Here is a 14,306-nt window from a genome sequence, read left to right as displayed (position 1 = left end):
ATAAAATTTCCTCAGATGTTATTACTTTAAAATATTTATACTTATACATTAAAAAGATTAGAATATGGACAAAATTATGTCCATTAAACAGAACATTCCATGAAAAACTAGTATACAGCTTTATCCTGGAAAAGAAAATTAATCCTTTTTCCTTTTGTTTGGGGACATTTTGAAATGCTAATATGAAGAACCCTGAAAAGAAGGTTCAAGGTAATATAGTTCCTGAAATTATCAGCCCAGATCATAATATACTTGAAAGAATCATCCATATAAATAAGACATAAACATAAACACAACAGCTTATTACAGCGGACTACCAATGTAAATATTGACTAAAACTATTGGTTAAAAAACGTATAATGATCTGTACAACTTGCTGTATTATTTTAGAAAGGCAAAGCTAAACTATATCACGCCTATCTAAGTTTTCTATCTAATCTGTGCCAGAATATAAACACAATTAATTTGTTAATAGGAAATTGAACCACCCATAGTCCATACCTTATACCAAAGGATTTCGGGTTCTCTGGTTGGTAGTAAAAAATCCTCTATGTCACGACATGAAATTTCCTTGCTTTTGCTAAGTTCAGCTTTTTCGAAATACTTCATCTTTGAATTATAGCAGAGTCCAGTGTCATTTTCACCCACTGTCAGCGAGATGGATACTTTCATACAATAAGTGGAGTTTCTGTAACAAAGCAGAATACATATGGTGACCTGGTGTGAACCAAAAGCAAGTACTGCCAAGGCAGTGTATTTAATTCACTTGAAAGACAGAGAAGCAAAGATTTCATTGTTTAACTAATTTTATGGTATCTTGGCTTATTCCACCGGGTTCTGTCTTGCTATCCAACTAAACAATATTTGGTCTTATGAAGCGAAGAGTCTCGCTCTGTCGCCAGGCTGGAGTGCAGTCGTGTGATCTCGGCTCACTGCAACCTCTGCCTCCCAGGTTCAAGAGATTCTACTGCCTCAGCCTCCCAGGTAGCTGGGACTACAGGCATGCACCACCACACCCAGCTAATTTTTGTAATTTTAGTAGAGACAGGGTTTCATCACGTTGGCCAGGTTAGTCTCAATCCCTTGACCTTGTGATCCACCCACCTTGGCCTCCCAAAGTGCTGGGATTATAGGCGTGAGCCACCCAGCCTGGCTGTGTATATTTGTTTTCATTTGCCAGAGAAAAAAAGTTTTGTTTTAGATTCAGGTTCAGTTTTAAAAAGTTCAACAGATATTTTTGTACCTAGAAAAATTTTTGAAAAAGGAAGATTTAGGTCAAGAATAAAGTCAAGCCTGGGCTTATGTTAAAATTGGCAAACTCAATAGAAGTAGAAAAGTGTAACTGGCCTATTAGTCATCGTGAGGTACAGGAATAATGCTACACACTCTTACAGTATTGGTTATCTTGGTAAGAAGAGTAGTTAACAAGTCTGGGCAAGATCACATTCTCAGATAAAAGTACTGCAAAGTTACTATCTTTATTGACCCATATCTATTTGAGTTGGGTCCCAGAGTCCAGGTTGTCAGAGTGAAGCATTCTACTGTGTTACATAAGAACAACCCCATCCTGATAGAGTCTACAGAATCAGATCATTAAATAAGCATCTCTTTTTTTCTTGCTCGAACATAAATCATATGTTTATAACTTGGAATAAATGAGGTTATAAATCTTGTGCAGAGATCTTTTGGAAGGGTTGGGACCAAATGAAGTTTTTGGGTAAACTGCTCTACTTCTACTTCCTTTTTAAGTCTCAGGACATTCAATGAACACTGATAATGTGTCAAGCATGGTGCTGGCTAATGGGAAGAAAAAGAGGAATAAAATTGAATTCAAAGTTTGCTTTAGAACTTCCTATTTGGTAAATAAGTGCTCAACTGTTTATTCATGAATAAAAAAGAAACTTGGCCATCAAATTCCTGTATTTGAGCCTTACTGCTTACCATCTGTACAACCCTGGGCAATTCATTTAACTCCTTTGAGTCTCAGGTGGGGTGGAGAGACAGCACTTGTGTGAACATTAAAAAGGATACTAGATAGAAATCTGCTTTTCATAGGTGCTCAATGATCCTGGTTCCTCTTTGCATCTGTGCACAAGCACAACAGCTGCTAAGTCCTCCTCCTTATTCAACCAATGCTTTGACATTTAAGCAGCTCCCCTGTTTAGATCCTTGCTTTTGTTTAATGATAATAAGACACCGTGAGAATGTCCAGAAAATAGCTAGGTAGGTTATTAGCCTTCATATTGGGTAACAAATAATATTTCCACAAAATTAGATGGTTCTTTATTGAATGTAGACATCTCTAGCTTCCTATATCTAGCCTGCAAGTAGATCTAAGATACTTAATGGGTGAAAATGATTAGTTATTAAAGAAAGTCAATCAGAAGTTTGATAAAAGTCCTGAGTGTGTGTGTTCAAACATTTTGCTAGAATAAGACATATTCCCTGTCCTTAGTTGCTCATAAACCAGGGAAAGAGAAAGACAAATAAACAGGTGAAATTCAGTATGATAATTACTACAAAGAGATATGAACTACCACAGTGGTGTCAAAGAAACAAGAAGGCTCCATAAATAATGATACTTGAACTATCTTAGACATTTAATAAGAATTTGGCAATTTTAAGAAGGGTTATCTGAGGTAACAGTGTGCACAAAGCCTGGAAGGCATAAAACAACATTCTTTGTTTAAGGAATTGCAAACAACGTGGAATGGATGGAGTATAAGGTAATTATGATGGACTTGAGACTGGATAGATTCATAGAAGCAAGACTAAAAGTCACATACGCCACTTCAAAAAGTTTAAACTTTATGTTGAGGAAGGATGAAATTTGGATCTTGGAAAGGTTTTTCTGATTGTAATGAGAAAAATGGGTTTGACTGTAAGGAAGACTAAATGCAGTGAGAAAAATTAGAAAGCTACTGCATTCATTCAGAAACAAATGGCAGCCCCAGTGAAAGCGATACACATTGAGACAGAAAGGAGGGATCATGTTCAAAATGTATTTAAGACATTGAATCAATATAACAGTGAGGAACCAAAGCAAAGAGAGCCATCCAAGATGATCAAGAATTTTTCTTAGTTGCATATATGAAAGGTAGAGTCAATCTTTCAGCATAAAAAAACACTGAAAAAGAAACAGCTTTGAAAGAAAAGAATGTGTTAAATTTTAGCTTGAGCTTCACACCCAAGTGAAAAAGATATCCCTCTTTGGGTTTGCCAGCAATACTGCTCATGCATTATTTATTAATTTTACTCCAGTACTTACTGGAGCATGTTCTTTCCAGGCTCATTACAACAACATTTTTTTTTTGAGAAAAAAATAATTATCCACATTAACCTATTAACTCTTTTAGGGCACATTCAAATATGTTTTAAGAAACACAGAATTTAAAACAAACAAACAAACAAAAAGGCTTTTTAAAGAAGTAAACCTGTGCATTATAATTTTGATATTTCCACGTAAATCATTTAGACACAAGAGTCTCAGGTTTCCTTTCTTCTCAAACTATTGATTACTTTTGTAAGTCTGTTGTACTGTATCTCTCTGTATAAAATACCACATATTCACATTCAGAGAGGAAGAGAGAGGCAGGGTCAAGTGAAGAGCAAGACTCCAAAACACAACGTCATGGGTTCAGATTCAAGTTCAATCACTCACTGTTTTTGAAAACTAGGGAAAGTTACTTGACTCCTTTGGCTTCCATATCCTTATCAGGATAAGGAGAAAATAATACTAAGACTCCACAGGCTGCTGTGGGAAACAAACAATAAAACACATGAAGAGCTTAGGACATTGCCTGTTTTACAGTGAACACTGAGTAAATCTTAGCTCTTATTATCAGCACTGCATCCTTCATTCCCACTTCCTTTACATTCCATTTTTGCAGTACAGTCACACAGTGTTTAACAGGTAAATTAGAAAATACTACCATGATGAGGCCTTCCGTTCTTTGGTGTCTATTAGTGTGAAGCTTAAAAATCCAGATAAGTCCTTATACGTTTCACTTGAAATATGTGAGTGCGTTGAAGAAGAATGACTGAAGTTGAAGTAAATATGGACTCCCCACCACAGCCATGACCTGTTTCTCTTCTTTAAATACAACTGTTCCCTACACTTCAGAAAGTGGCTCCAGATGAGCATCACTTAGGTATTCTTATTTTCCCAACTTTTATTCTTCAGCTCTGTGAGATGAGTGCTGATTTACAACTCTCTGGTAATGTCTAGAACTCCACACTCCCCAGGATGGCACTATTTTCAATCTTTAATACTTGTTTACTGTTTCTGTTCATCAGAAGGCGATTTAAAAAGCTAAAAATAAAGCAGTATCCAATGAATGCTATAGTCCTATTTACTGAGAAGAGCTAACAGGAAGCAAGCAACTTGTGACACTTTTTTTTTTTTTTTCTTGAGACGGAGTTTCGCTCTTGTTACCCAGGCTGGAGTGCAATGGCGCGATCTCAGCTCACCGCAACCTCCGCCTCCCGGGTTCAGGCAATTCTCCTGCCTCAGCCTCCTGAGTAGCTGGGATTACAGGCACGTGCCACCATGCCCAGCTAATTTTTTTGTATTTTTAGTAGAGACGGGGTTTCACCATGTTGACCAGGATGGTCTCGATCTCTCGACCTCGTGATCCACCCGCCTCGGCCTCCCAAAGTGCTGGGATTACAGGCTTGAGCCACCGCGCCCGGCCTCATTTGTGACACATTAATAAACATGATACCCCGGGGCGAATTTACACACTCTCAAAGCAAAAAGTGCATTCGACCATCACCAAACTTGCGACATGACTGCTATGGTTCTCTGCTGCCAGGGAAATAACACGGAATGGGGTAAACGGGATAAAGAGAATGCTCCTACAGGACTTAAGGTAAAACCATTAACACATATTTACTCAGCTTTTATTGTGTATAACAGATGGCTTCCGTCTAGGCAAAACTTAAATCATAATTGCTGGTTTCAATATTCATAAAATGGCTAGAGAGACAGGACATGCATGCAGGCAGAGCAAGCAGAGTTACTTGTAACTGAGAGTCAATACTCCACTATCCTTTCTAGTGAAGAAATAACATTAGCATCGACTTTTAAAAAAAGATCTAGTTGTCTCTGACAAGGGTGGCCCTGTGGTCCACACGAGGTACATACACAAGGTACTGTAGAAACAACTAACATACAATTGCTTCTTTCAATGTCTTAACTTTACGGTAAAGGAACCCAATGCTGAAAGAAGTCAATGAATATTTTGAATTATATTATCTAATTAATGGTAGAAATGGAGTTAAAACTCACATCTCTTAACTTCTAATTCACCGATCTCTTCTATATGCTAGGGGAGGTAATTGGTGCTGGGTTAGCACTCAGAAAGTCTATATACCTATAGATGATATAGATATATAGATATAGATATAGATATTCCATTGTATAAAACAAAAGTTACCTATCCTTAGTCCTTGGTGTTACTTTATTTTATACTCTAAAGTAAATGTCTTCTGGACATTAAGGACTTAAATTTTCAAATTTTTTTCAGGAGTTTAATGACTCAAGTTTTTAAAAAATCCATGATCTAACTTGATTTTTTTGAAAATGGAGGTCCATGAAGTCCCCCAAATCTAATAAAGGATATAAGGGAGCAAGTGACCTAAAATATTATGGTTTCTTCATATTTTTCTAATACATAAAAGCACTGACTTTTGAATCATGGGCTTTACATCCTGCTTTACAAAGAAGAAAAAAAGTCTGATTCATTGAAAATATTGGGAATTCCAAAATATTTCTGAACACAATGAAGACATCAATATATGACACAAAATTAAATTTAAAATAATTACTTTCATACAGATTCCAGAAGTCAGTACAGCACTGTGAACTTCTCTACAGGTTTCTCAGCACTGTGGTACTTTGAAACAGAAGACAATTCAGAATTGATATGTAATGCAGCTATCAGAGTTTTTCATTTGTTTGTTTGTTTTTGGAGATGGGGTTTCACTGGTGTTGCTCAGGCTGGAGTGCAATGGTGTGACCTCAGCTCATTGCAACCTCTGCCTCCCGGGATCAAGCAATTCTCCTGCCTCAGCCTCCAGAGTAGCTGGGATTACAGGCATGTGCCAAACCTGACTAATTTTTGTATTTTTAGCAGAGACAGAGTTTCACCCCATTGGCCAGGCAGGTCTCAAACTCCCTAACCTCAGGTGATCCACCCACCTCAGCCTCCCAGTGTGCTGGGATTACAGCCATGACTGACTGTGCTTGGCTGCTATCAGAGATTTAAAATTTTATTTTTAAAAGTATGACTACATTACATAACTACAGATCAAAGTGCAGAAATGTGGGTAGTGCAGGCAGAACGTAAAAAAGGAAAATATGTGTGTAAAGGGAAATGTTGCATATAATTGATTGGCTGAAAAAAGATATGAAAAACCATGTTATGTGATCCTGTAGTATAGCATAGTTTTAATTATTCTGTAATCACAACCCATATACATGATAATGGGGAGTGTTTGGTGTCTCTTTCTTACTTTAGAAGAATTACCAGTGACATGATTGTAAAATGTGTCCTCTAATAATATCACCAAACACATGACCTGTATATTCTGCTAATTCTCAAGTCCCTAATGGAAATATCATTTTCATAATGTTTGGCAAACTTTTCCTACTTCATGAAGTAGTATTTAAGAAAGCCTGGGATTTGATTAACGTTTTTAAACGATTGAGTTATTCTATGCCTCTGTGTTTTATATGGTCTACTCTAACTTTCATTGGTCATTTTTCAAATCATGATCTTTACTTTTTGTAAAAAGAAGGCACAGAATATTTTTCAAGTGTCATAAGCCTTTTGGCACTGAAAGGCAGCACAGAGTGACAGCAGATCTAAAGATTCAGTTACTACAGACCTAAGCAGAAGTGAACTGTCTGGAAGGCAGCTCCTCAACCAGAAATTTGACCATCATGTCTAATCATTAGTTGTAAACATAGAGTTAGGAATCAAAACGTGTCAAGGTCAGATTGCAGAAGGAGCATCCTAGAGTTTGCTAGACCTTACATATACTTTGATAATTTATTTATAATCTTAAAGCCTTCCAATTTTTTCCTTTTTATTGTTCTGTCAGTCTTTATGGCAATGCCTGAAGCTGTGCATGTGGCCCTGTCTTATATCTTATCTTGCTTAAACACACTATGCCTGTAGCTACTGACACTAAATGAGAGATTTGTTGGGATTAGTTTTTCTTTTCAGAAGAGCTCTGGAGGACCTATTGATTTAACCATGGTTGAAATCAGCCCTTGGTGAAAAGATTAGAATGAGACCATCGAGTAGATGCTTAAACCTAAAAATGCCAGTTTACTGCCTTCTCATTAGAAGTTCTTTTTTAAACATTTTATTTAACTGGTGAATTAAATTCCACCTACAACCTTTTGTGAACCATGAATTTAAAATAGTTATCTTCTCTTTTTTGGTAGAAAGTGATCAATATAATTTTACTATTTTTATTTTTCTAAACTCTTATTCCTGGAATATTAGAGTTGAGAAGCCCTAGGCATATAAAATTCTAGTCCAGTTATTACTCTGTCTGAGTTATTCTTGGGCAAGAACACTTTCAAACTCTACCTCTGTAGATTCCAAGAGTAAGGGAAAAGATAAGAGGGAGAAGGAAAAACCATGTCACTGAGGGAAAATGAGGCTGGAACATGGGTTCAAGATTACACACATTACAAATAATTTCTTCAGGCCCTATGGTTGATTTCCTCAATCTTTATCCATTTTAATCATTTTATTTTCTTCACAACAATCACAATTTTTAATTATATTATTAATCCTCATTTTGCTACATCCACTATTAATATATATGCTTCCCATAATATGTAAAACAAGGAAGTAAGCTGTATGCTGTTTGAATTCTTAGAGGCATATTTTTTTAAGTGAGCTAAAATTCACATAACACAAAATTAACCATTAACAATTTTAAAGTTTATAAATAAGTGGCATTTAACACATTGATAATGTTCTGGAACACTCACCTCTATCTAGTTCTAAGACTAGGAAAGCTAGTATCCATTAGCAATTAGTCTTCTTTCCTGTCTCCCTACAATAATTGGGAACCACCCATCTGTTTTCTATCTCTATGGATCTGCTTCTGGATATTTCACATAAATGTAATCACATAAATGTAGCCTTTTGTATCTGGCTTCTTTTACTTAGCATGTTTTCAAGGATCATCTACGCTGTAGTATGCATCAGGACTTCATTCCTTTCTTTCAGCTGAATATTAGCCCACTGTATGAATATATCACTTTCCATTTATCCAATCATAAGATTATTGGACATTTGGGTTTATTTTTACATTTAAGCTATTGTGAATAATACTGCTATGCACATGTATGTACAAATATTTAAGTCCCTGCTTTTAATTCTTTTGGGTATATATCTAGAATTTGAATTGCTAAGTCATATGGTTTAACTGTTTGAGGAACCAAGAATATACATATATATATTAATCTCCTAAAATCTTTCTCCTTTTCTGAACATTCTGATTTCTGTTGACACATGGAGAGCAATTCATTACAGGAATTTGTTCACTGATGACCTGTTGAGGCTAAGGACTTCAAAGGCCTAATGATCTCCTTAAGCACCAAGTACAGTGTCAGGCATTTAGGAAGTACTCACAGTATTTAATATATTAAATAAATGAATGAACTGTTAGCTACAAAGATTGGACTACTTTTTTTTTTTTTTTTTTTTTTTGCCTTAAGCTTTCTAAACAACTCCCACCTAAACCCAACTATACTAGTTTTTTGCCCCTTTTCATTTTCTGGGGTTTTGAAATAACACATATTTAATTTTATTTTTCTTTATTTTTTTCTCTTTTTTTTTCTTTCAGACAGAGTCTTGCTCTGTTGCCCAGGCTGGAGTGTAGTGGTATGGTTTCAGCTCACTGCAACCTCCACCTCCTGGGTTCAAGCAATTCTCAAGCCTCAGCCTCCTAAGTAACTGAGACTACAGGCGCCCACCACCATGTCCAGCCAATTTTTGTATTTTTAGTAGACACGGGGTTTCACCATGTTGATCAGGCTGGTCTTGAACTCCTAACCTCAACTGATCCACCCACCTCAGCCTCCCAAAGTGCTGGGATTACAGGTGTGAGCCACCGCGCCCGGCCTGAAATAACTCATATTCCTTGATAGCATTTAAGGCAAACAGATGTGTCTTCCGTGCCCAGCAAAGAATTAAAACAGAGTTGTAAAGATACTCTGCACTGAATAGCTACACAAAAATCACCTGATGATCTCCTTATTTCATCCTACACACAACAGGCCTTCTTCTAACCATAGTTGACATTCTTGATGTGAAAGGCGAGAGATAGGGAAGATAAATGTATGAGTCACATTTGGGTAAGTTGCACATCACTTTTTGTTCTCCCAGCTTTACAAAGGCAGCTTTTTCTAAGGTGGCCATAATATTTACCAAAGCTCATGATAAGAGTTTCATATAAAAAGTGACATATTTGAACTCAGCACATTTAGAACTTGGTCCATATTCTGAAGACACAGACAGAACAGAACAGATTATCTGTATCTGAAAAAACAAGATATTCTTCATCTATAAAAGGTCTAGAGAGAACAAATATGCAAGCTAGAAGTGCTCCCTGAAGAAGAAAATCACAGGCACTTCCCTCAAATTATATGTCTATAGCACCTGCTTGATACTCTAATTTGAAGGCAGCACATGAGATTTTACTTGACTTTCTTCACCACTTCCTAATTTCGTATTTTTCAACTCTTTCATCCCCTTTTCACCCCCTCTTCCCCTGTCATGGTTTGAGACAATTTCATTCTATGTATATGCAGCGTATCATCCCTTAAACTTCCAATTCAAAAAGGATGTTGTTTCATAAGAACAAAATAAAACAAAAACACTAAACCCAGAAATGACTGTGCAATGTAATATAGAACTAAATATATGATACCATTTATTAAAGAAGTGAATATAACTATCACTTATTGAACATTTAAAATTCATTCACAGCTGGGCAGGGTGGCTCACGCCTATAATCACAGCACGTTGGGTGGCTGAAGTGGGTTGATCGCTTGAGCCCAGGAGTTTAAGACCAGCCTGGGCAACATGGCGAAACTCTACTTCTACAAAAAATAGAAAAATTAGCCGGGTGTGGTGGTGTGTGCCTGTACTCCCAGAAACTTGGGAGGCTGAGGTAGGAGGATCACCTGAGCCTGGGAAGCAGAGGTTGCAGTGAGGCAAGATCACACCATTGCACTCCAGCGTGGGTGACAGAGTGAGACCCTGTTTCAAAAAAAAATCATTCACACAGTCAACACATTTACTGAGCAATGGCTATATGCCTACTCTGGTTGGGAATAAAGCAGCAAATAAGCAAACTATGTAGAACGAATTTTCTTTAACTGACTAGGTCCTGGCCAATATAGTAGCTTAGGGAACAAAGGTCTGTTTAATCCACATTATATATAAATTCCTAAACATCCCCCTTGAGGTAAAAGAAAAAGGTAAACAAATTATGTAGTTGTATATTTGCAAATATTACGAATAACACTGTTCAAACATGGTAAATGTAATAAGTTAAGGTACTTTTCCAGCTTCCTTTCTAAGATTAAAGCCTCTTATTTACGGATCTAAAACCAAAAAGAGGAAAAAAAGAAAAAAAGCAGAATTAAACTGTGAATTACTTGAATTTAAAGGCAGAGTTAGGTTTTGGGGGGAGGGAACTTTCTTATTTTATATGATTTAGAAACATTTCACAGTTGGCTTCCTTTCTATTCCTTTATATATAATTTTAATATCAGTTCAAGTCCATGTAATTCTTAGATATTTTTTGCTGGAATGGAAAGCCATTAATCTGTATTACACACTATTCATTAAAATAACCAATGGTTTGAATACCAACAACCTAATAACTTTACTCAGCAATAACCGGTCATTTTTGAAAAAAGAAAATGGCCTAATGATTGCTCAGAATATGACATTATTTTAAGGATTCATGTCAACAAAGACAATGCAGAAATAAAACACTTTACATTTCAGTTGTCAGAATGTAATACCATAGAGTTATGTTAGAGGGATGATTTAAAGTGTGAGAAATAAAACACAAGTTAGTCCAATCTTTATCCGTATGTGACAATGAATGTAAGAAGACGAGGATATTGCCAGACACGGTGGCTCATGTCTGTAATCCCAGCACTTTGGGAGGCCAAGGCGGGTGGATTGCAAGGTCAGGAGTTTGAGACCAGCCTGGCCAACATGGTGAAACCCTGTCTCTACTAAAAATACAAAAAGTTAGCCAGGCATGGTGGTGCATGCTTGTAGTCCCAGCTACTCAGGAGGCTGAGGCAGGAAAATTGCTTGAACCTGGGAGGTGGAGGTTGCAGCGAGCTGAGATAGCGCCACTGCATTCCAGCCTGAGTGACAAAGACTCCATCTAAAAAAAAAAACAAAAAAACAAAAAGACAAAAAAACAAAAAACAAAAAACAAAAAAAACAAGATTATTTTCAAAGGGAAGGAATTTATTAGCAAGTTGTGTGTCTATGAACGAGTAACATCTTTCTTGAACTTCAGCACCAGATCATGAAATTCTAAGGATACTTAATCTCATAGAGTTATTGTGAGAGGTAAATAGCATCCTGGTGTGAATGTATTTTGCAATGGACAAACTGCTGCACAGTAGGTATTATTTCTGTTACTATTATTTGCAGTAATGGATTAGCCACTCAGATTATGGTCAACTTCACTACATTTCTTGCATCTTCTCAGGCTCAATGTTGGTGTACCTACCCTTCATTATTCAAAATATATCAGCACTGGCTAAATAGGAAATTTATATCAAGGTCACCACTTTTTAAAAAGCTTAATCTGCTTTCCAGCAGCACCTAATAAAAGAGAGAAATCACATAACTCTTCCTATTTAATCTCCTTATCCTACTGTGAATGCAGCTCTCTTCCTTTTTCTGTTCTCCAGATCCAACTTCTTCGTTTTTATAGAAAGATTCAGTATGAATATAACACCTTTTCAGTGAGTGAAGTCTCAGACATTTGAAATGCAGTTAATCTTGTCTCATAGTATTGCCAGAAAGAGCTGCAGCTGACGCAGAGGCATAAAGTTGAAGGCATCCCTAGATGCAGCAGTACAGAGATAAATAAATAAATAAATAAATAAAACAGCAATGAGGGCTTATCTGTTATTAGCTCTGCTCTCTTTTCTTAGTTTTAGATGGACGAAACACCAAGGGGATTCTAGAACTAGATAGTTAAATATTTGTAGATGTCAACAGCTGTGTACATGGAACAGACATTTTGAAATTCATTATTTTCAGAAGTATGGGTCATGTGAAAAACACTTATACCTAGCCAGAGGGGAGGTGGAATAATTACACTGGAGACTTTGCAACAGTCAGCTGTCAAAACTCCTTTTCTGTCAATACTCTAAGATTATTTCTCTTGTTCTTCTCACAGGAAACAACTGTAACAAAAAATTGAAAATGGCTGTACTGTATCATTGATTTCCACTTACAATATCTGCCTCTTCCTTAAAAATACATTATGATAATAGCAAGAAAATAGAGACAGAATGTGTATGTGTTATTGAAGTTTAACCCAATTACATTCAGTTGTATCTGAATGTAAAGTTTTCCCAAATTATTCTTCATATGCACATGAAGAATATCTTAATGATTAACTGGACATAATTTTCTTCAGTGCTTTCCTAAAGCTTCGATTTACGCAACAGCATTGTAATCATCTCCACTCTCAAAACCCTTCTGTTCGTTCACCAGTCTATTAAATACAACTGTAATTGACTACCTTGATGGCTAATTTGCAAAAGCTAATATAATGCTTCTGCCTTTCTTTTACTAATATGGATTTATTTGGAATCAAAATTATATGAAGTATTATTGTACAATTTGACTTTTTAGCTACTGATGCCATTTTTACCATTTATTATGTCTATAATGTACAAAGCACATATAAGGTGAGTATGTCTATATATATACACACACGCGTATATACATATATATACGTGTGTGTGTGTGTGTGTATGTGTGTGTATTTGTAACAGAGTCTCACTCTGTCACCCAGGCTGGTGTGCAGTGGCACAATCATGGCTCACTGCAGCCTCAACCTTCTGGGTTCAAGTGATTCTCCTGCCTCAGCCTCCTGAGTAACTGAGACTGCAGGCATGTGCCACCATATTCGGATAAGTTTTTTTATTTTCTGTGGCGATGGTATCTCTCCATGTTTCCCAGGCTGTTCTTGAACTCCTGGGCTCAAGAGACCCTCCTGCCTCAGTGTCCTGAGTAGCTGGGACTACAGGTGCATGACAACATACCAGCTAAGTTTTATTTTTATTTTTATTTTTATTTTTTTTTTCAGACAGAGTTTCGCTCTTGTTACCCAGGCTGGAGTGCAATGGCGCGATCTCGGCTCACCGCAACCTCCGCCTCCTGAGTTCAGGCAATTCTCCTGCCTCAGCCTCCTGAGTAGCTGGGAGTACAGGCACGCGCCACCATGCCCAGCTAATTTTTTGTATTTTTAGTAGAGACGGGGTTTCACCATGTTGACCAGGGTGGTCTCGATCTCTCGACCTCGTGATCCACCCGCCTCAGCCTCCCAAAGTGCTGGGATTACAGGCGTGAGCCATCGCGCCCGGCCTAAGTTTTATTTTTGAATTTTACTTTTTGTCGAGATGAGGTCTCTCTATGTTGCCCAGGCTGGTTTCTAACTCTAGGGATCCAGTGATCCTCCTACCTCAGCCTCCCAAAGTGCTGGGATTATATGTACGTGCTACCTCACCTAGCCATGTCATTTATTTGAATAGTGGCTATTGGGTATGTTACTTTTTCATTTACCATATAAAAGTCTCCAAGAAACCTTATGTCATTTCCTAAAATTCCAAAATTTCATTATTGTTAACGTCATTATTTATGTTACATTAACTTGGTCTATTATTGCAGTATTGGGAGATTTTACATAAAGCTATTTTTTTGTATGCATGTGTGTGTCCTCTATTTCAACCTGTAACTTACTTCTTTCTCAACACTAATAAAAATGTTTCAGCATAGTCTAAGCTACTCTCTACTTTTTCAACACAGACTCATTTAGTTTTCTACTTTGTTGTATTTTTTCTCCACTATTTCTCAGAAAATGTTATTACTAAGGTTATCAAAACCCTACTTTTCAACAATTACATGGTTTCAATAGTTTCAATGGCAATTTACATATTAAATGCTATTTTTATCAAACCACAAATGTCATTTTTCACAGAATTAGAAAAACTATTCTAAAAT

The 14,306-nt window shown here is 36.7% G+C and overlaps 1 protein-coding gene across 1 annotated transcript in view; it reads right to left on the bottom strand.

Annotated features, from left to right (window-relative positions):
- The window catches only part of IL1RAPL1 (interleukin 1 receptor accessory protein like 1), a 1,349,174-nt gene that overhangs the window by 551,577 nt on the left and 783,291 nt on the right, over window positions 1–14,306 (bottom strand). The window contains exon 4 of the mRNA XM_003924076.3: window positions 502–688. Coding sequence (XP_003924125.1) covers window positions 502–688 — 187 coding nt within the window. The remainder of the gene's footprint in view (window positions 1–501; window positions 689–14,306) is intronic.

Source organism: Saimiri boliviensis, chromosome X, assembly GCF_048565385.1.
Source record: "Saimiri boliviensis isolate mSaiBol1 chromosome X, mSaiBol1.pri, whole genome shotgun sequence".
Taxonomy (NCBI): Eukaryota; Metazoa; Chordata; class Mammalia; order Primates; family Cebidae; genus Saimiri; species Saimiri boliviensis.
The sequence above is the reverse complement of the archived record's forward strand: the minus strand, read 5'-3'. Positions and strand labels throughout refer to the sequence as shown.